The sequence below is a fragment of the Microtus pennsylvanicus genome, chromosome 1, assembly GCF_037038515.1.
Source record: "Microtus pennsylvanicus isolate mMicPen1 chromosome 1, mMicPen1.hap1, whole genome shotgun sequence".
Lineage (NCBI taxonomy): Eukaryota > Metazoa > Chordata > Mammalia > Rodentia > Cricetidae > Microtus > Microtus pennsylvanicus.
In genome coordinates, this window is record NC_134579.1 from 116,090,632 (window position 1) to 116,111,900 (window position 21,269).

At 48.8% G+C, this 21,269-nt stretch overlaps 1 protein-coding gene across 9 annotated transcripts in view; it reads right to left on the bottom strand.

The window, feature by feature from the left end:
* Window positions 1-1,780: 1,780 nt before the first annotated feature.
* Hectd4 (HECT domain E3 ubiquitin protein ligase 4) overlaps window positions 1,781-21,269 on the bottom strand; it is a 186,293-nt gene continuing 166,804 nt past the window's right edge. For 4 of the 9 annotated variants that reach the window (XM_075980708.1, XM_075980718.1, XM_075980663.1 and 1 more), the window contains exons 65-76: window positions 19,269-19,375; window positions 18,502-18,625; window positions 16,118-16,308; window positions 14,405-14,551; window positions 13,391-13,510; window positions 12,773-12,928; window positions 10,642-10,745; window positions 10,287-10,508; window positions 6,206-6,369; window positions 5,531-5,729; window positions 5,175-5,397; window positions 1,781-3,920 (exon numbers count right to left, since the gene is read on the bottom strand). In XM_075980708.1, the coding sequence (XP_075836823.1) occupies window positions 3,784-3,920; window positions 5,175-5,397; window positions 5,531-5,729; window positions 6,206-6,369; window positions 10,287-10,508; window positions 10,642-10,745; window positions 12,773-12,928; window positions 13,391-13,510; window positions 14,405-14,551; window positions 16,118-16,308; window positions 18,502-18,625; window positions 19,269-19,375 (1,894 nt within the window). In that variant the 3' untranslated portion in view covers window positions 1,781-3,783. The remainder of the gene's footprint in view (window positions 3,921-5,174; window positions 5,398-5,530; window positions 5,730-6,205; window positions 6,370-10,286; window positions 10,509-10,641; window positions 10,746-12,772; window positions 12,929-13,390; window positions 13,511-14,404; window positions 14,552-16,117; window positions 16,309-18,501; window positions 18,626-19,268; window positions 19,376-21,269) is intronic. The other 5 variants (XM_075980735.1, XM_075980727.1, XM_075980682.1 and 2 more) reach the window with 3 other exon arrangements.

The following is a 21,269-nucleotide window of genomic DNA, read 5'->3' on the forward strand; positions in this document are numbered from 1 at the left end:
CTTTGGTTCTCCACAGACTAACTTCTTTTCATCCTTAAACTGCTTTAATGCCAACCTTCAAAGCCTGTCTTCTGTCCCCTCAGGTTGTTTGTGTCTGCTTAGACAGTCAGGATGGGCACTAAGCCCTTAGGCAGCTCCCAGCAGCCTTCACTATGACAATCAGCTGGCACTTCCCCAGGTCTTTCTTTCTTTTTTTTAAAAAGATATTTATTTATTTATTTATTATGTTTACAACATTCTGCCTCAATGTATGCCCGTACACCAGAGGAGGGCATTAGATCTCATTACAAATGGTTGTGAGCCACCATGTGATTGCTGGGAATTGAACTCAGGACCTCTGGAAGAGCAGCCAGTGCTCTTAACCTCTGAGCCATCTCTCCTTAGGACACCTGAACGCCCCTACCCCCACCCCCAACTGCTTGAGATTCTGTTGTTTTCTCCTGGCACACAGTCCCCACTCTTTTCTTTCTTCTTTTTTTCTTTCTTTTTTTCTTTTTTGAAGACAGGGTCTCTACATAGCCCTGGCTGGGAACTCAAGAGGGATCCACCTGCCTCTGCCTGCCAAGGCTGGGATTAAAGGTGTGTGCCACTTTGCCCAGCCACATTCCTTTTTAAAATTGAAACAGGAAACAGCATGAGTCCTAAGAATGTTTCCTTCAACTCAGTCATTTTACATGGGCTGGCCTTGTTCAGAAACTGTGACCTAAGATCGACCCCTCACAGATATTTCACTGTTCTGTACAGCAGATGTGTGCCCCTGGTTCCACTGTCTTCCAGTCCTCATTAGAGACCTTCACAGTGGAGCCTCCCAACAGAAAGGCCTGTGCACACCCAGGGGAGTTGCTCCCCAGTCACTACCGTGCTGGCTTCTTTCTGGGACCAATCCTCAGACGCTTGAGGTGTTGCAGGTGGATGCTTCATTCTGCTCTGGCAGACCTCACCTTGCTGGCTGGGTTGGGACTCTTTGGTGTCTCTCATGTGGGTCCTGAAGAATATGCATCCCTTTCTACTGGTTTTCCACCCAGTAGAGCTGCCGTGGACACATGGTGCAGAAAACCAAAAACCTTCAGGGTCACACTGCATGACCCAGACTACACGAGTGTCTGTGCCCTAGGGTGCTGTGGAACACCTCCCTGTGTCCCAGCTGAGGGCATCTCCTTCTAAATGTGCTTTGCAAGGAGAGGATACTGCAGAGTGGGGAGTCCTTGCTGTGTCCAAGTGTGAGCAGAGCAGTGAGTGAGTGCTGGCTTGTGCTGTTTCCAGTGACAGGATTAGGAAAGAGAAAGCTGCTTGGTTGGCACCCACATGGGTCCTTTCTGAAGATGTATTTAGGAGTCTGAGTGAGGATGGCCACGGAGCGGTAGGAGGGGACAAGCAGGTTACAACAGAATTGGGGTCCCTGGGATGGGTGGTCGCTGTTCAAGCAGCTCTAGATGCACTGCCACTCCAAGAAGGACTGTTTAGAAACAGCCAAATGCTTCCAGAGTAATAGTTGGCTCTGGAAAAGCCCCATGCCAGGCTCCAGAGCAGATGAGCTGTCAGGACAGAGTGGGCAGCATATGCAGGGCTAGGCTGAGCTCTGACCATGACTCTACCCTTCCACGTGGACCAGGAAGAGGGTGTTCATAAGCTAATGGAATGAGTGCAGAGAGAGACCCTGCTAACTACAAATGTTAATTCCTAGCCACTTGTGACATTAGGGATCAGAGCCATCAAGCAGTGCCAGCCTGTGAGCTTACTCAGCAAGAGGACATGATCACACACTCTTAGGGTCAATCAGTTAGATGAAGGTTATTTATTGGTGTGACTTTTTCCTGTAGTGAGCTTCCTTTACACAGCATAGTGTAAATGGCATCAGACTGAATGGGAGTCTGTTAACGCAATCATAAATAATTATAATAAATATACATCAAGTAACTTTACAGCACACATTGTTCAGGGCCAAGGTTGGGATCTGTCTGAACCTCAGTGTGCTCTCTAGGAGAAGCAGCTGAGTTAGCAGCAGATATCTCACTCACAGCTGTCATTTAATCAAGGAATGGGCCAAATAAGCTTCCAGAACCCTCCTGAGGAGGTAGCTGACAGAATCCCAAGTCCATTCATGGGAAGAGGATTAAAGGGAACCAAGAATTTGAGGGTACAGGGATGAAAACCCACTTTAGTAAATTCAGAGGCTCCTTCCTTCTGTAGAATGCAGTCAGGATCCTTAAGGTCGCTGGGGTGGTCCCGAGCAGAGGCCACTATCTTCTTTATGAGCAGGACTTACTTGGGCACTCTCCTTTAAGTGAGTGCTGCAGCCCAGTGACTGGCATGGCAGTCACACTGAGCTGGGTGTATCTCTTCCTCGGATGGGGTTGGGTGGGGGTCTTTTCTGTAATGGTCCTCAACACATTTCCTAAGCGTAACAGGGAGGAGACGGATGCTGGCATGCCAACCCTAAACCTTGCACACCTTCTGGCAGGCCAGATGCTGTGGAGAGGAATGTACCATCCTTACCCTTCTCGGGACTTCTGTGTGCACAGTATCATACAATAGCTTACAGCACTGCCATTCTGTGATGACTGGCAAGGCCCAAATGACTGTCCAACAGGTGGCATGTATTGTTCTTGAACAAAGTACCATTGGACAAAGACTTATTTAGGGCACAGATGCACTGGGGTAGTAGGCGAACCTGCAGGCAGCTCTGCCCTGGCGCACACACACACATACTTGGGGTGTGAAGGGTGCTGGGCAGATCAGTCAGGGCACAGAGGAATCCCCTGCAGTCTCCGTCTGGGTCACTGATGCAGCCCTTACTGGGCAGAGGCACCTCAGTATTTAAAGACAGGTTGTAACCCTTCCCTGGGTTCCTTCCAGCACTGTGCTGAGGAAGGGCCGTCTTTGAGCACAGAGTGGGGCAGGCTGGAATCATGTGCTTTCCTGTGCAGTCGGTGTAGAAAAGGCCCATTCAGCACTATCCCTCCAGCTTGCTGTCTTTTCAACTCCAACCACCAGGAGGTACCCAACCTGTCTCTGAACTAAGGCCTGGAGTAGCTCCTGGGTGTCTGCTCCTGAGGAGTCATCAGAGGAAACTCAGCCCAGGGACCCAGAAGAGACAGATGGCAGATAGGACTGTCTGAATTGGGAGGAAACAAGGGGCCTCTGTGGGATTTTACAAAAAAAAAAAGGAAAAAAGAAAAACAAACAAACAAACAAAAAATTACGGCCAGGAACACATGGTAAAGCAGGAAGATGAACACATGAGCTCCCTGTATGTCTCTTGCATGTTTGAGCACTAGCTCAACCATTTCAAGATGGAAGAAGGGAGGCCTGCAGAAAGTGCCTCTGGGAGAGATGCCAGCTCAGAGCAGGAGGGCAGGACTGGCCACACACATTTGTGGAGATACTCTGTAGAGAGAACAGAACACTTCGTGTGGCTGAGGTCATCTCTCCCCCAGCTTTCCACTGGTGACTCTGTGATGAGGAACCAGCTGGAACCTTGTGGCATCAGAATCTGATAGCCACCGAGGACAGTGTCCAGGAAGATCAAATTAGACACAAACTGTCTGAACTAAACTATCCTACAAATGTACCACAAATAGGCAGCAAAGGAACAGACCCTCACAAACGGACACATATAAAAGGTGTCTTCCAGGTGGCTCTGGGACACTGACGAAAGTTCAGAAAAGCAAAATGTCGTCAGCTTCTCACTCAGGACCCTGGAGGGATGTGCCTGCACTGGCAAGCTTCCCAAGTCGGCAGAATGATGCCTTGGTGATAGCCTAACCTCCTGGTTCACTCCCATCAGCCACTTAGGGGGTCTTCTCGGTAGTGAATGGCACAGCGCAGCTTCTCCAGCATGATCTCCAGGGAGGAGTACTGGGGAAGCTTGATCATGAACATGCAGGTCTCCACTCGGATGTAGCGGGAGTCGGGGGGACCTAGAGAAGATACAACACCCACTTTAGGGGGCTGGAGACAGGCTGGCCTTTTTGGCACCCATTTGTTTATCTGGCAAATGCTCTCTCTGTGTGTGTGCATGTGCGTGCAGGTACACTGTGTGTGTCTCTGTGTCCCTGTGCATGTGTGCTTGTGTGTCTGGAGGACAGAGGATAATTCTGGCAGGCTGGATTGGCTACAGTGAGCCTGTCTCTGTTTCTCCAGAGCTGGGACCACAAGTATGCCACTGTGGCTTTAAAAGAAAAAAAAATTTTGTGTGTGTGTGTGTGTGTGTGTGTGTGTAGTGTTCCACATGTCATCAGAAGACAACTTATAGGAGTCAGCTTTCTCCACCGCATGGGTCCCAGGGATAGAATTCAAGTCAGGCTTGAACCATCTTGCTAGCTCCTGACCAGCCTGTCTTCCTTCCTTTCAAAATGTGAGTTCCATAGGTTAAACTCCTACTGTCTTCACAAGTACAGTAGTAAAAATCCCCACCTGTCACACTAGAGTTTGATTCCCCAACAGGAGGCAAAGTTATCCTTTTGAGTGGGCATGGTGGTATACTAGTTTACACCTATAATCCTAACACTTGGGAGGTAGAGGCAGGAGGATCAGAAGTTCAAGGCCATTCTCAACTACAGAGTGAATCTGAGGCCAGACTCAAACAAAAGATGCTGTCAAAAAAAATCAAAACAGAAATGATCAGTTTCTGCATTTGAAAGTTTAGAAACTAGACATGTGCCTCCGAGGTATCTAGTCTCCCTAGCTCATGGGGTCCCTGGATTTAATTTCTAGTACAACTAAAAATAAAATAATGTTAAGAAATTTAGCCTGGCGGTGGTGGTGCACACCTTTAATCCCAGTACTCAGGAAGCAGAGGCAGGTGGATCTCAGTGAGTTCAAGGCCAGCCTGGTCTACAAAGTGAGTTCCAGGACAGCCAAGGCTATTACATAGAGAAACCCTGTCTTGGAAAACAAAAACAGAAACCAAAAAAATTTAAAAGGAAGGGAGGGAGGGAAGGAGGGAGGGAGGGAGAGAGGGAGGGAGGGAGGGAGGGAGGGAGGGAGGGAGGAATTTAAAGCTATGGCTCCTTCGCTTTCTTTAAATGCTGGATGCTGTGCAGCATCAGGGCTGGGTAGCAACAGAGCTCACCAAGCCTCCCCCTTTACATATAAGTCATGGTATGTGGGGTCACTGTTTTCCACAAGGACCTAAAGGTCCCACCTAGAACAGGAGCTGGGAAGGGCAATACCTGCTGTGCCGTCTGGAGGGGCAATCTTCATGGGGTATGGTGGCACATGGGCTGTGTCGGGGCCCCCATCCTTGCAAGGGCAGGTAAAGGGGATGCGTTCCTGGTTGCAGGCAAACTTGATGAACTTGCACAGCTCCTCCTGAGTGAATGTCTCCAGAGCCCCCCAGAAGAGCTCTATGTGCTGGTCTGTCTCCATCAGCCCCACCTGGTACATGGTGTGAGCCTGGGGAAGAAAGGCCAAGGTGTGAGCAGGCCTGGCCCAATCCCAGGCGAGGGGTAGGAGTTGTGTGTGGGCCAGAACACAGAGCAACTGTGGCAAAGGCAGAGTGCTGAGACAGGCCTGAAGGGCTGCCTACCTTTAGGAACTCTAAGTTGATGTATGGGAGGCCACAGGTACGCAATTCCATCTCCAGTGGGCTGAGGGTGGTGAGCAACTGCAGGGGGATGATAGAGCCTAGGCCAGCACGCACAGCTGTCACACATTCCACGTTCTGTAGCTCACGCAACCGCAGACTCCGGATGGCTGCCGCGTAGATATCCTTGTTCTCCCAACTGCTGGGTTGAGGACCAACAGTGAGGGTTGGGGAGAGTGATGGCACAGCTCTTGGGCCTGAGGGCCACACCTACATAGGCGGTTGAGCCCTGGCTTAAGTGGCTCACCTCTCTCCTTCAGAGCTGTGTGGTTTCTCTACCATCCTAACATTGCGACCCTTTAACACAGTTCCTCATATTGTGGTGACCTCCAACTATAAAATTATTTTTGTTGCTATCCAGTTATATTTCGCTCTTATGAATTGTAATATAAATATATGATATGCAGGATATCTCACATATGACCCCAGTGAAAAAGAGTCATTTGACTCTCAAAGGGGTCACGACCCACAGGTTGAGAACTACCGCTTTAAGGAAAGTCTTTAAACTGAAGATCATCTTTCCTTTGTGCCTAGTGTCCTACCTCCTATCTTATGCCATCCCCTACGAACATCCCCCACTTACTGGTGTGGTTCACCCCCACCATGTCACACACTCACGCCACAGGGATGTGCCGACCACGGCTGCACAGCTCCACCTCCTCGCCAGTCATGGTCAGGTAGGTAAACCGGCAGCAGGGCTTGGGACCTTCAGGGCTCTCAGTGGCCAGATGCTGGGAGGCAATCTCGGCGCACAAGGCCTCCAGCTCACTCTCGTCGTTGATCTGCAGGGCACAGGAAGGGTGAGGCTGACTGATGCACTGCTGCCAAGCCCCTTAGCAGTGGAACTGTTCTCCAGCTGGCAAACATTGGCATAGTCAAAGGCCCAGAGTTGCCACTAGTTCAGGGCTGTGCCTGTATAGCGGGGCAGGCTCAGGGAACTCAAAGTGAGGTTGTCTGGAGGGCAGCCCTCTTCCCCGAGTGCATCTCTTGATCCTTCTGTCCACTTCCAGGGACTGCTACCACTTTTTAGTAGTCTGAGGCAAGAGCTTGCTAAGTTGCTATATTTGATGTGTAGCCCAGACAGACCATGAACTCATAATCCTCCCGACAGTCTCCCAAGTAACTAGGATTAAACACCTGCTCTAGACACCTGGCCTAAGACTGACTTTATTTTTTTGGTCTGGTTTGTCTGGGACCAGGTCTCATTATGGCCTTGAACGCCCCCCTTTGAAGTTGGAGATGATCTCTTGAGTCTCATGCTTCCTCCTCCAAAGTACCAGGATTCTGGTGTGTGCTTCTGAGACTGATTTTTTATTGTGTATGGGTGTTTTGCATGCATCTATGTCTGTACATAACATGCATGCACTGCCCAGAGGGAAGGGCATGCAGGCGGGAAGATGGCATCAGATCCCTGAGACTGGAGTTACTGATGGTTGTGAGCTGGCAAATGAAACCGAGAGTTCCTCTGGAGGAGCAGCCAGTGCTCTTACCCACTGAGCCATCTCCCCAGCCTTTAAAAAGCTGGTCTTGAACTCAGAGATCCAACTGCCTCTGAGTACTGGGAATAAGGGTCTTTGATGTGAGTCTAAGACTTGATGACATCAATTGAACTCCTTGATTCAGTCTTGCCTAAAGTCAAGCCATTATGTTTCTCCCCTATGATTAAAATGTTTTGATGTGTATGAGTGTTTTGCCTGCATGTGTCTGTACCATGTGCTTTCAGGAACCTACAGAAATCGGAAGAGGGCACTGAATCTCCTAAAACTGAAGTTACAGCTGACATGTGGTGCCAGGAATCAAACCCATGTCCTCTGGAAGAACAGTCAATGTTCTCAACCCCAGAGCCATCTCCCTAGCCCCTTTCCAAGAATTTCAAAATCAGATTTATTTATGGAGAAGGAGGGCACCTAGTAGCAAGCACCTTTACCTTTTAAGCCATCTTGCTAGCCAGTAAGTATATACTCCACACGTCCACACCCCATCTCTTGGCCCGAAGACAAGGTTTTTCTGTGTAGCCCTGGCTGTCCTGGAATTTACTTTGTAGACCAGGCTGGCCTCAAATCGATGTTCCTGCTTCTTGTCTCCTGATTGCTGGGATTAAAGGCATACCACCACTGTCTGACATCTATGACTTTTGAGAGTGGACATTTTTGCTTTTGTAATGTTCTTTAGTTGGTTGGAGCTGGGCTTTCTGTCACTTGCTACCTACCAAAGAGTTATGACTTAATTCTCTCCCAAGAAGATGTACATACTGGGCTACAGGGGACATGACAAGATTTGACCCAGGGGAACCAGCCTACAGCTAAAGGCAGTAACAGTGGGGTCATGGTCAGAGTCTATCATCCATCCCCAGCAGTGAGTACCCACCCAAAGAGTCCTTAACAACCTGTGAGCATGGTTCTCTCTCTACCACCTTACTTCTGGAGATCAAACACAGATGGTGAGGCTTGGTGAAAAGTGCCTTTACCCACTGTGCCATCTCACAAGCCCAAGAGACAGTACTTATTCATTAGAGGCACCAGTATTTCTATAGGTCCTGCCTTGCTTGTATACCACTGCTTGTTCTGGCCCCTTGCTCCCACTTAGAATTTTGGTATGCTTTCAGTAAGCTGCCTAGTAGCCACATTGTGGTGGTCTGAATAAGAATGGGACTCTTATACAGCCTGGGGGTGGTAGTGTACACCTTTAATCCCAGGACTCAGGCAGAGGCAGGTGGATCTCTGAGTTTGAGGCTAGCCTGGTCTACAGAGTTAGTTCCAGGACAGCCATAGCTACACAGAGAAACCTTGTCTCAGCAAACAAAAAAAAAAAAAAAAAAAAGAGAGAGAGAGAGAGAGAGAAGAATGGTCTAATGCTTGCTTAGTCATCAGGGAGTGGTACCATTTCAGATGGACTAGGAGGTTTGAACTTGTTAGAGGATGGGGAAGCTTTATGGTTTCAAAAGTTCAGATTAGGCCCAGTTCCCTCTCTGCCTGTGGATCAGGATGTAACTCTTAGCTACCTCTCCAATGCCATATGCCTGTCTGATTCCTGCCATGATGATAACGACCTAAGTCCCCAATTAAATGCTTTGTTTTATGAGTTGCCTTAGTAATGTGTCTGGGGTAGTTCTAATATAATAATTAGCCCACATAGTCTCATAAAGAATTGGCACTATTAAGAGGTGTGGCTTTGTTGGAGTGGGTATGGCTTTGTTGGAAGAAGTGTGTCAGTGTGGGGGCAGGTTTTGAAGTTTTCTATGTTCAGGATACTGCCCAGTGTCTCAGTCAACTTCCGGTTGCCTGCAAGATGTAGGATTCTCAGGTCCAGTTCCAGCACCATATATGCCTGCATGTCGTCATGCTTCCTGCCAAGACAATAATGGACTGAGCCTCTGAAACTGTAAGTGAGCCACGTTAATTAAACGTTTTTCTTCTAAGAGTTTCCATGGTCATGATGCCTCCTCACAGTGATAGAAACCTTAATTAAGACAGTGTTTCTTTATAATAAAGAACAGTGGCTAAGACACACACATTCCCAGCCCACAGTGGGTATATTCCTGGGACCCTTCAGATAATTTCAGTGTTCCTGTTTTTTATTCTTTTTATTTTGTTTTTACTTTTTTTTTTTTTTTTTTTTGGTTTTTCAAGACAGGATTTCTCTGTGTAGCCCTGGATGCTCTGGAACTCACTCTGTAGACCAGGCTGGCCTTGAACTCAGAGATCTATCTGCCTCTGCCTCTGCCTCTGTGTTGGGATTAAATCTTGCACCACCACCATCCCCACTGTTCAGCCAGTGGTTCTGTTTTTATGCAGACAAACAGCCAGTGCTTTGCTGCTCCCTGTGGTGGCTAAAGGGAACAATAAACCACTTGTCCTTGAGGTCCCTCACAGGCTGAGGTGACAGAGGCAAAACAAGAATCAGCCCGAACTCCCTCAGCCAAGGTCCTGTAGAGAATAGCCTTGCCAGGCCTCAGACACACATCTCATCCTATGTCAGCAAGAGGGGACCTGGAGGGAGTAGCTGGATGCCCGTTTCCCAAATCTCTCTCAAATCTTGAAGGTAAGGAAAGCATGCATTCCCTGACAGCTTTGTGCCTTGCCCTGTCACCTCTTCCAGACACTCTTCCCTTGGTGCTAGAAGAGTGGAAGAAAGTCCTCAGTGTGGTGTGTATACAGGGAAGGATAATCTGGAGCTCCTGAGGAGACAGCCTGGCCTATACAGGGACACAGTGGCTCTGCAAAAGCAATGAGACTCTCTAGTGGCTCCACAGACCCAGCTACAAGGCATGCACTGGGCACCTCCTCTTGGAGGAGGGCTATAGCCTGACCATCTACACATGTGTTGCGAGAGGGCAAAAGGGAAGCAGGAATGCCAGCTTCATAAGTCTCTGCTGTCTGCATGGGTCCCACGCTCACTTCTTGCTCCTTTTTGGAAGCCCTAACCTGGTGTGTATGCATGCACATACACACACCTGGTCTTTCAGCTGCTGGAATACTCCATTGTATTCTTGGTTATAGACATGGTAAATGCACCCATAGAGTGGCAGCAACATCCATCTGCTTCTGTCAGTTGCATGGGATGCCTGAGGCTCTGGTCCCAAAACAAGCCTTCTGTGGAGAATCCCAATTCCCTTTCCCTGGAAGCTTAGGTCCTTATGGAGTGCTAGCCCAGGTTACCCTGAGGCCCTGTTGCCCCAAAACAGTGTGCCTTCACTCACACTCTCAAACTTCTTGATGTAATTATAAGTGAGGATGTCTGCTTCTTGCAGGTCCTGGTCGGGGTCGAGGGGTTCGCCAACCAGCGTCTTCCAGAAGGAGGGCAGCAGGTCTAGGGGGAGAGGCACATCTGCACGAATGGCAATCCCCAGCAGCTGGCCTAAGAAGTGCAGCAGCTGCTCCTCCCCGTAGGTGATGGGGCTTGGCGTCAGGATGTACTTGCCCTGCAAGATAAGGTCAGGTCACTTCTGAGCATGTGTCCCATGCTCAGTCAGCTGGGCATCAAAGCTACCCCACCTGGGCCAGGAAATTCTGTGGAGAGGGTCTGGACCACAAGGATACTTGCCCCTGCCTCACCTTGTTCTTGTTGACAGCAGAGCTGGGGCACAGTAGCAGCAGTGACAGTGAGGAACTCTGCAACTCCTTACACACCTGCCACAAGAAGTGACGAAAGGAGCCACCTGCAGAGCAGACAGACCATGAGGTCTCAGCATTGGCTGAGGGTTCCCTGGACAGCACTTCCTCCATACAACCATCTGCCAGGCCGGCAAGGCCAACTTATTGCCAACTCCTATAGTGTGTAGAAAGAAGCCTTGCCTGTTTGAGCATGGAGGCCTGAGGTTGAGTCTGCTGAGCTGTTGGCCCCAGCTCTCCACAAAGGTACCTGTGCCCAGGCTTAGTTGTCTCCTGTCATATGGGGGAAGAAATGGAACCTGAAGCTTGAGGAGTAAATGAAGCCAGTGCCAGTCCCAGGCTTGGCTTAACTGTGTCAGCATCCCCAGTGGAAGGGGTTGCTTTTGTTCAGTGCTGCCTCCCAACATCTCTCAGAGCTGTTCTGCCTCAGTGAATACAGATGAGAATGGCCAGAAGTGGCAGCCTTGCAGACAGCTGGGGCCCCTCTGTCCCCTCTCACTCAGAATGCTCCTGCTGGCACTCATGGATCAGAAGGCTGAAGGGAGTTCAGGACACTGTAGGCTGGGTGTGGGCCTTGGGGAAGCCCAATCTGGGGCAAGTTGTCAAGGCCTGAAAGGCAGGAGCCTGGTTCAGGCTGGAGTCCATGGTCAGCAGTGCTTCAGCTTGGGGTTGCAACTGCCTAGCGGGCTGTGGGGATGCTGCAAAACTTTCTGGAGTTCAGGTCCCCATCTGTGTGATGGTAAGATGCTGGTCTTGCAGCAAGACATGGAGCCTGCACCTGGCACTCATGGATGCAGCTGCTCACTGAATCATGGCACTATTCAAAAGTTTCCCTGACTGAGGCTGCTTGTGTTATCCATGGGGCAGAACATAGGGAAAGGGGGGCAGAGTGGGTTCTTCACCCACTTAAAACAGGTAAAAGTTCCAAACATGACTGGCAAGGCTAAGGGACATCTCAGCTGTTCTTCCTAATTGCCAATGAGTGTTATGATGCCGAGTGTCACTTTAATGGAGGGACCCCATGTGTATGAATCATGGGCAACTCAAGCGTTGGGCTCAAGCAGCTGCTTAGCTGTGCCTCTCACTAGGAAAGGTGTGTGGGTAGGACTGGTGTGCTAAGAAGGATGTGGTCCCCACATCTGGAGAGACAGACCAAGGTCTCAAACAAGTGCAGGCACTAGTTCCCCATGTGGTTGGTGACAGGACAGGTCAATGGATGCTAGTCTGATTTTGGTAGCCCAGTACAAGGACATGACATTTACTTTTGCCACTTTGCATTGAGAATTGAGCCTAAGAGCTCATAAAAGTGCCCTACAACTGAACATACTTCCAGTCCCCTCCACTCCGCTCCTCTGCTCCCCCAGTCCCCTCCACTCCGCCCCTCTACTCCCCCAGTCCCCTCCACTCCGCCCCTCTACTCCCCCAGTCCCCTCCACTCTGCCCCTCTACTCCCCCAGTCCCCTCCACTCCGCCCCTCTGCTCCCACAGTCCCCTCCCCTCCGCCCCTCTGCTCCCACAGTACCCTCCCCTCCACCCCTCTGCTCCCCCAGTCCCCTCCACTCCATCTCTCTGTTCCCCTAGTCCCCTCTACCCCATCCCTCTGCTCCCTCAGTCCCCTCAACTCCACCCCTCTGCTCCCTCAGTCCCCTCCACTCCACCCCTCTGCTCCCTCAGTCCCCTCCACTCCACCCCTCTGCTCCTCCAGCCCTCCCCATCCCTTTGAGCCTCTAGCCCTGTATACCTCCAGTCCTGCTATATCCCTAGTCATCTATACTGCCAGTTCCCTACACACCCGGCTCTTTCCACCTAAGTCCTCTCCACCCCAGCTCTCCTTTCCCCCTACTTTTTATATTTGGAGAAAAGTGTCACAAAATTGCCTTGGTTGCCCTTGAACTCACCTATAACCCCCAAATGATCTTCAACTTGTGATGCTCCTTCCTGTCTTAGTCCCCCAAATGACTGGTATGACAGGATTGTGCCACCAGACCTGTTTGTGGCATTTCTTCTCACCAGCAGGGCACTCCTTGGATTTCAGTCCTCCCCCCGCCCCGACCCAGTGCACCCAGCCACTTACTGGTGCCATGAACCTCCTCCCCAGTAAAGCGGATGTTGAAGGCATATGTGGGGTCACCACCACTGGCCAGCTTGACACAGAGCTGAGAAGATGGCACAGAGGACAGTTGTCGGGCAGCCTGGCAGAAGTAGGAGTTTTCTGAGGCTCTGATTTCCCCTGGAAGTGGAAGGTAGATCATAAGCTCAGCAGCCACACCCTACCTGTTCACCAGGAGACTCAAGCCTGGTCAGCACAGGCCGGCTTTTCTTCCCACTGTGCATATGTGGTGCTCTGGTAGCTAACCTAGAGGCTCTCAGAGGCTTTTCCCCAAAATTCACACCTGGCTCCTCCCTTGAGTCCTTCATGTTTGCTTCAGGCCTACAACAAGTCTGTCTGTACTACAGGACTAGGGCATGTTCCCAGGTAGAATGGCTTCTGCACCTCCTACAGAGAGGAAAGGCGCTGAGGCAGGGAAGGCTAAGCGCCTCTTCTTCCCCTCCTTGGAGCTGGAAGGTCCCATCAGGAGCTAATACACAGACAAAGGCAGCCCAATGAGTAAGGGGTGGGACTGCCCTACCACTCTCCAGGCCTCCCTGGTGGTTTCAGGCCAGTTTGTTTAAGGACCGAAGCCTGCCCTACCTCCCACAATTTCTAGTGGGTCCAAGGTGATCTCCGGAGCTGCATGGTCAGCTGTCCTCTGCACAGTGGCATTGAGCACTCGATTCATCACAGTCACCTTGGTGTCGTAGAAGATCAGTCCTGCAGAGAAATGTGTGAGAGAGGCGGGCTGTAGTTGCCTCTCCTCATTCCCAGTCACCCCTGCAACCCAGGGAAGACCATGTTCACCCCTCAACCCTTTGTTGAGGCTCCTGGGTATTCCAGAAACACAGACAAGCTGGGAGATAAAAACACACCATGTAGCCGGGCAGTGGTGGCGCACGCCTTTAATCCCAGCACTCGGGAGGCAGAAGCAGACGAATCTCTGTGAGTTCGAGACCAGCCTGGTCTACAAGAGCTAGTTCCAGGACAGGCTCCAAAGCTACAGAGAAACCCTGTCTCGAAAAACCAAACAAACAAAAAAAAAAGAAAAAGAAAAAAAAAGAAAAACCAAAAAAAAAAAACCACACACCATGTAAAATGCCATCTATTTTATGTGTGTGGTACAGGAACACACGTGTGCCTATGCAGAGGATAGAGGTCAACATAAGGTTCTCTATCTCTGCCCGTCTTATTCTTTGGTGTATGTGTCTGCATTTCCCTGTGTGGGTGTGTATGATGCAGAAAGGCCTGGAGGATGCTCGTGTTCTTTTGTCACTATCTGTCTTATTCCTTTGAGACAGTCCTTCACTGAAACTGGAGTTCACTGATTCAGCTAAGCTGCCTGGCCAGCAAGCTCCCAGAACCCACCTGTCTCTGTCCCGCCCCAGCTCACTGTGTGTAAACAGAGGACTGGACAGACAGCCTTGCACTAACTAATGCCTAAGGGCACCTTGGGCAAATGGCACCAACCTTATTTCAGAACGCATTGAACTTTTACAGTTTTCTTTTTTTCAGAGATCTACTTTTAATTAGCTTCTCTTAGGGAAGCTGCTGCTTGACAGAAGAAGGGTAAGCCTTCCTGCTCGCCAGCTCTGAGGGTGGCCCAGCACTGACCTTTTGCCTCCTTCAGCAGGGCAGCGATGCTGTGTGTGTACATGGGTGTCTGGCGCAGCTCCACTAGGGGCAAGAAGAAGGTCTCCAGTGTGGTGTTGAGAGACTGGAGGAGTGCGAAGCGTAGGCGCAAGCTCTCAATAGGCACATCTGCAGGGAGAAGGTGGTCAGGCTGAGTGCCGGCCAAGCCAGACAGTCTGTTCCCAGGAGAACACCTGGGTCAGGGGCTCTCCAGGAACACAAGTCAGTACATAGCAGATCCAGAGGAGAGGCCCTGGGAATTCAAGTCGTACTCCTATCCTTCTCTTGGGCCACGCCAGGGCTACATATGATCTTACTGTTTTTGTGGAGACAGAACCCAGGGTCTTATGCATACCAGACAAGCACTCTGCTCCTGGGTTACACTTTCTACCCTACATGTATGTTTGTGTGTGTGTGTGTGTTTTGTAAAATTAATTTATTTATTTTACATCCTGAACACAGTTTCCCCTCCCTCCTCTCCTCCCATTCATTCTTCTTACTTCTGCCCCCTACTCCTCCAAACCACTCCTCTATTTCTGTTCAGAAAGGGACAGGCCTCCCATGGGTATCAACAAAGCATGGCATAGCAAGTTGCAGTAGAACTAAGCACATTCCCTTATATTAAGGCTAGGCAAGGCGACCCAGTACAAGACTAGGGTTCCAAGAGTCAGCCCCTAAATGTTTTTTTTTTGTTTTTTTTTTTAAATTTATTTATTATGTATACAACATTCCTTCCATGTATGCTTGCAGGCCAGAAGAGGGCACCAGATTTCATCACAGACGGTTGTGAGCCACCATGTGGTTGCTGGGAATTGAACTCAGGACCTCTGGAAGAGCAGTCAGCGCTCTTAACCTCTGAGCCATCTCTCCAGCCCCCTAAATGTTTTTTTTGTGTTTTTTTAAAATATTTATTTATTTATTATGTATACAATATTTTGTCTACATGTATGTCTGCAGGCCAGAAGAGGGCACCAGACCTCATTACAGATGGTTGTGAGCCACCATGTGGTTGCTGGGAATTGAAATCAGGACCTTTGGAAGAGCAGGCAATGCTCTTAAGCATTGAGCCATCTCTCCAGCCCCCTAAATGGGTTTTAAACATTGAAATAATGACAGATTATAAGAAGTGGCAAATGCAGTGCGCAGTCTGGCATGTTCTTTGCCCATCTGCCTTTGGCAGTGACAAAACACACTGCCTTTTAGCTCTTTTCCTTTCATAGCTGTGTCCTTTCCCCTATGAGAGACTAGCATCATGGACAACTTGCCCATCTTTGTCTCCCGCATCCAGAAGAACAAGGGTCTTGCCCTTGCTGCCAAGGAAGGCAGTGGCCCTATGGCACCTGTGTGCAGCCTTGCATGGGCTCTGCCAGGGTGATGCCTGGTGGAGTGGTAACTAACTAGTGCTTTCTTGCTGTTTATTTCTTGTTTTTAAGGAAAATGTGCTGCCCACCCCATGGACAATCCTCTACCACAGGTCAGCAGTGATCTGACCCTCTTACCTCACAGCAGCCTGACCTCAGTGGGTGTGGTGGCAGGAATCTCTGCCACTCTGAGCTCATTACCCAGCCTTGGCTTTGTTTTAATGAGCATTAAACAAAATCCAGCATAAGAGCTCCCTCTGCCCTTTTGGTTGATGCACATGGAGAGCCCTAAGTATTCCTCTAACATAGGTGAATACCCTTAGAGGCAACATACTCGAGAGACAGGCCATCCTGGGGTCGGTGGCATCAGCTGGGTCAAGATACACCTCGTGAGGGTGAAGCCGTGCTGGCGTGATAGCAAGATGGCGGCACAGCCTGTTGATGTATTGTACAAGAGCCACATCCATCTCCAGAGTCCACTTCCTGGAGGCTTTCTGTGCATGTCGGACGTCGATGCAGGCACACCTGGGGCAAGACAGTTTCCTGGTAAGACACTGTTAGAGCCACACCTAACCCCTGTCTTTCAGGGATTTGGGGGGAGGACCAGATTGCTCCTCATGAGGGAAAGCTTTTCAGAGTACAAACAATAGGGTGTGGGCACAGAGGAGCCTTGTAGGAAGTCTGGAAACCCACATGCACAAGTGCTTCCCTCTTATTAGGTTGAGGGATGGGGTCCTCAGGAGATACGGGGACCACGCAGTGACCTGGGCTAAAGCACTTCTGAGCCTCGGTTTACTTTTCCATAACATGAGCTCAGAATGGCATTGGTGTACTTGTCACAAGAATTCAATGAGAGGTTGCCTGTGAAGCACATGACATGGTGCCCAAGTGCCCACCACGTAGCTGCTGCTGGTACCAACATGGTTCCCTCAGCTATGTGACCCCATTCCAGCATTTATCTACACAGGACAGACCAAGGTGTACTTGAAGTGTACTTTACTGCAAGGCTATATTGTTGCAGTAACACTGGGTGCAACCTGCATGTCCATCCCTGGAAATTGCTGCCTAAACTGTGCTATACCTAGCAATGGAACTCTGGGCAACGTGCGAATGATTGCATGGAACCCCATAACACCAACTGTGTGAAAAACTGAAAAACTAAACCTAATTAATGTCTTCAATAGTAAGCAGAGTCTCAAATCAGGGCAGAGTATAAACATAGTCCCCCAGGGCTACAAATGATGGGGCTGGGTTTCCCTCATTTGGCAAAATTATAGGGATCAGCATGTTCAGAGTGTAATGGGTAAGCTGCACCCTGGAAAAAGCACTCTGTGATCATGGGATCACCTCCGCCAAGTAAGTCTCTGAGTCTGATTTCTGAGAATGTCTATATTGGACAGCCCCTCCTTTGTGGCTCAGCATGTCCACCTATGGACAAGGCTGAGGGACTGTGTGTGATTTAGAGTACTGGTCTCCTCAGTTCTGCAGGTTCCTTGTTTGCTCCATATTCACCTGTGGACAGGAATGAGCCCTGCTCATTCAGTCCATTGGATCTGAAGGCTTGGCCCATGCCTTGCTGTCTTCATGGGAAGGGGAACAATGGAGACCCAAGGAAATCTGAGGAAGACTTTAGAATAAGCAATGTTCTTATCAGGGACTAAATTGTGTGCCCCAATACTGTGTGACAGCACTTGGAGAGATAACTATGATAATTATAGAATTAAAGCTAAATAAAATCATGTAAGTGGGTGCTGTGGGACAATGGTCTTTTATCTTGCCACTTGTATTATTTTTAATAAAACACTGATTGGCCAGTAGCCAGGCAGGAAGTAGAGGTGGGGCAATGAGAACAGAATTCTGGGAAGAGGAAAGCTCAGTCTGCAGTCGTCACCCAGACAGAGAGGAAGGGAGCAAGATGAGAATGCCTTGCTGATGAAAGTTACCAAGACATGTGGCTAACACAGACAAGAAAAATAGGCTAATATAAGATGTAAGAAAGTGTTAATAAAAAGCCTGAGCTAATAGGTCAATCAGTTTATGAATAACGCAGACCTCTGTGTGTTTATTTGGGACTGAATGACTGTGGGACAGGGTGGGACAGAAACCTCAGCCAACAAGTGGGCCCCAACTCAACAGGGTGGATGTCACTTTAAGAAAAATGAGATTAAAGCCAGTCATAGTGGCCAATGCCTTTAATTCCAGCATTTAGGAGGCAGAGACAGATGGATCTCTATGCCTTCAAGGTTAGTATGGTCTATATAGGGAGCTCTAAGACAGCCAGGGCTACATAGTGAGACATTGTCTTGAAAAGAAAGAAATAAATAAAAAGAAATAAAGAGGGAGGGAAGGAAAAGAAAAGCAAGCAAGCAGAGATTAGGTCATACAAGGACAGAGAAAGGTTGAGTGAGATGAAATGAGCAGGGGACCATGCGCTGGTCACTGGAGGCCCCAGGTACCCTCCAGAACTGCATGGGGAAGTGTCTGCTATTTCAGCCATGTGTGTAATGGCACCAAGAAGTCAAGATTTGAAGGAAAAGAACAGTCTGTTTTCAAACATGTACGAAAAAGTCACTTGAAAATCACGTAAACTCAGGGAGTAGCTTCGAAGGCTGGAGCATCACAGACAGAGCAGACCCTCAGCAGGATGACAGCTGAGATATCCACCTGCCAAAACCAGTTCTATCCCAGACTCAACCTAGAGGAAGGCCCATTTCTCACCTCTCAAAATGAAGGTCATAACCACAGGATAAGATTGCCCTCCAGACACTGCGGATATCTTGCTTGGCTCTGTCAATGACGAATTTGTGAAAGCCTTCTAGGGTCAGGTACTTTTCCTCAGGAACTGATGGTACAGCACGTGCATGCCGTCAGAGGTGGGAACAAGAATGTGCACAATCAGGGTGGAAAGCCTGCACACTGTGGCCCTTCACTGTCTGTCATTGCTCCTCTTGTCCATGGCCTCCTCCTTTGCCTAGCTCCCCTCCTCTATTGTCCCCAGCCCTGTCACAAGTGCGATGCAGCATTCACATACTCCACCTCTCACCCAGGCTTTGCCATGGCTTACCGTCTTTCTTATTTCTCCAAGTCTCAGAAGCATAAGGCTAACAAAGCAGTTCGTACACAGTGAGCAGATTTCTCTGCTGATGTCTTAAGGCCCTCCCTCATTAGTTCACTGGTTCAGGCAAGTGCCTTCTAGAAACCCCAAGCAAATTTCCACACCTTTACTTTTCAGTTAAAACTATCTATTCTTCACCTTATATTTATTCCTTAAGCTGATGGCCACAAAGCTGGCAGTCAGGAATACATCCCACTGTCCGTATAAACATTGTCTCACCTCAACTACAACTTAAAAGAGCTTGGAGCATAAAGAGCTGGGCTATCCTAGTGGGTGGAGCCATCCAGGCAGGCCTTGGCCAACAGGCCTGTCCTGGAGTGGGCTGCTGTCCCCAGGATGAAAGCAGGTTCTCCAGCCTGTACTAATGTACCTTCTTGCTTTTTGGTGGGTGATTTTTCTGGATCTTTTTCATCTGGTTTGCTTTTCTCAGGTGACTTTGCCTTCACGGTTGGCTTCTTCTCACTTAATGCAGTCCTGCTACAAACCAAAGCACTGCAGTTAGGGTGTGCATGTCTGCGCCACCTCCCAATATGAAACACAGAACTTCACACACCCCAACTATGGCACAGGGGTACCTAGGGCTGAGTTTAAGGCTTTGTTCTGAGCAGATTACAAAGACAAACCAATGCTTTAAGACATGAGAACTCCTGAAACTCTTTTCAGACATTTTCTATATATTTAGAGTGGCATTGCTCAAAGTAGCCAGTAGCAAGGATTAGCTACCTAAGGTTAAATTAGACAAAACTGAGTAATTCACAAGCTCAGGTTCTCAGCTGCGCTCACATTTTCAGTGCTACCGAGAAACCACAGGGCAGCAGTACTGAGCAGCACAGGGACATCACCGAGTGCTGTCAGCACTGGGAATTCTGCAGGACAGGGTCATTTCCACACAGTGGATTAATGGAAGGGAATAGGGTATGTCTGGTCACTCACAGAATTCTTCTAAATACACTTGCAGTGCAAGGGCTATCAAAACAGTGAGGATGGAGTTATAAACTAAGCTAGGCATGACAAGGAGTGCCAGTGATTCCTGAGCTGATATAGGAGGATCACTAGTTTGAGCCTAGCTGGGGTTGTAAAGTAAGTACTGGTTTTTGTTTTTTGAGACAGGGTCTCACGTAGTCTAAGTTGGAACATACTACATAGCCAAGGCTGACCTTGAATCCTTGATCCTGTCTCCACTCCCAAACATTCAACCCCTGCCCTCACTGGTCTTGAGAGGGAGGCAGAGGCAGATAGATCTCTGAGTTTGAGGCCAGCCTGGTCTACAGAGTGAGTTCCAGGACAGTCAGAGAGACACAGAAAAGTCCTGCCTCAAAAAAATAAAAAATAAAAAAAGAAAGAAAAAAATTACACTAAACATATATAAAGACTCAAATATGGAATATTATAGAACTACCAATAAGAAAGGAAGTAGGGCCGGTTGTGGTGGCGCACGCCGGTAGGATTTGCTGAAGGAGGCAGAGGCAGGAGGATCACGAGTTCGAGGCCAGCCTGGGCTACACATTTTAAAAAAAAAAAAAAGAAAGGAAGTAGGCTCAAAGGGAGAAGAATGGTTCAAGAGTTAGACGTGCTTATTGTTCTTGCAGGACCCAGATTTGGTTCCCGCCACTAACAAGGTAACTCATAACCATCTGTAGCTCCAATTCCCGGGTCCCCTTCAGGCATCTGCAAGCATGTGGTGTACATAAGTTCATCCAGGTGCACACACCTACACAGTAGTAACAAATAAATTTTTATAGAACGCTTTTTTAAAATGGTGTTGTTCCATCTTTTTTTTAAGATTTTTTTTAAAATTTATTATGTATCCAATATAGTGTGCTGCCTCCATGTATGACTGCATGCCAGAAGAGGGCACCAGATATCATTGTAGATGGTTGTTAGTCACCATGTGGTTGCTGGGAATTGAACTCAGGACCTCTGGAAGAACAGTCAGTGTCCTTAACCTCTGAGCCATCTCTCCAGCCCCCTTGTAGAACATTTTTTAAAAGATAGGAAAGTTGCTAGGTGGTCATGGTGCACAACTTTAAGCCCAGCACTTGGGAGGCAGAAGCTGGTGAATCTCTGTGAGTTTGAGGCCAGCCTGGTCTCCAGAGCAAGTTCCAGGACAGCAAAGGTTATACAAAAAGACCCTGTCTCAAAAAACCAACATCAAACCAAACCACCCAAACAAAAAGATGGGGAGGTTATTTTTGTGCTGAGCCAAGATTAGTATTAAAACAGAAATATCAGGGGACTCACACTGTGCAGAGTACCCACATTTCCATATGAATATATTCACTAGCATGCCACAGACAGCTCTAGAAGGCTTCTAACATAATACATCAGTCTCAGCGAAGAGAACCCTGAAGTAAGTTATTGTTCATTTATT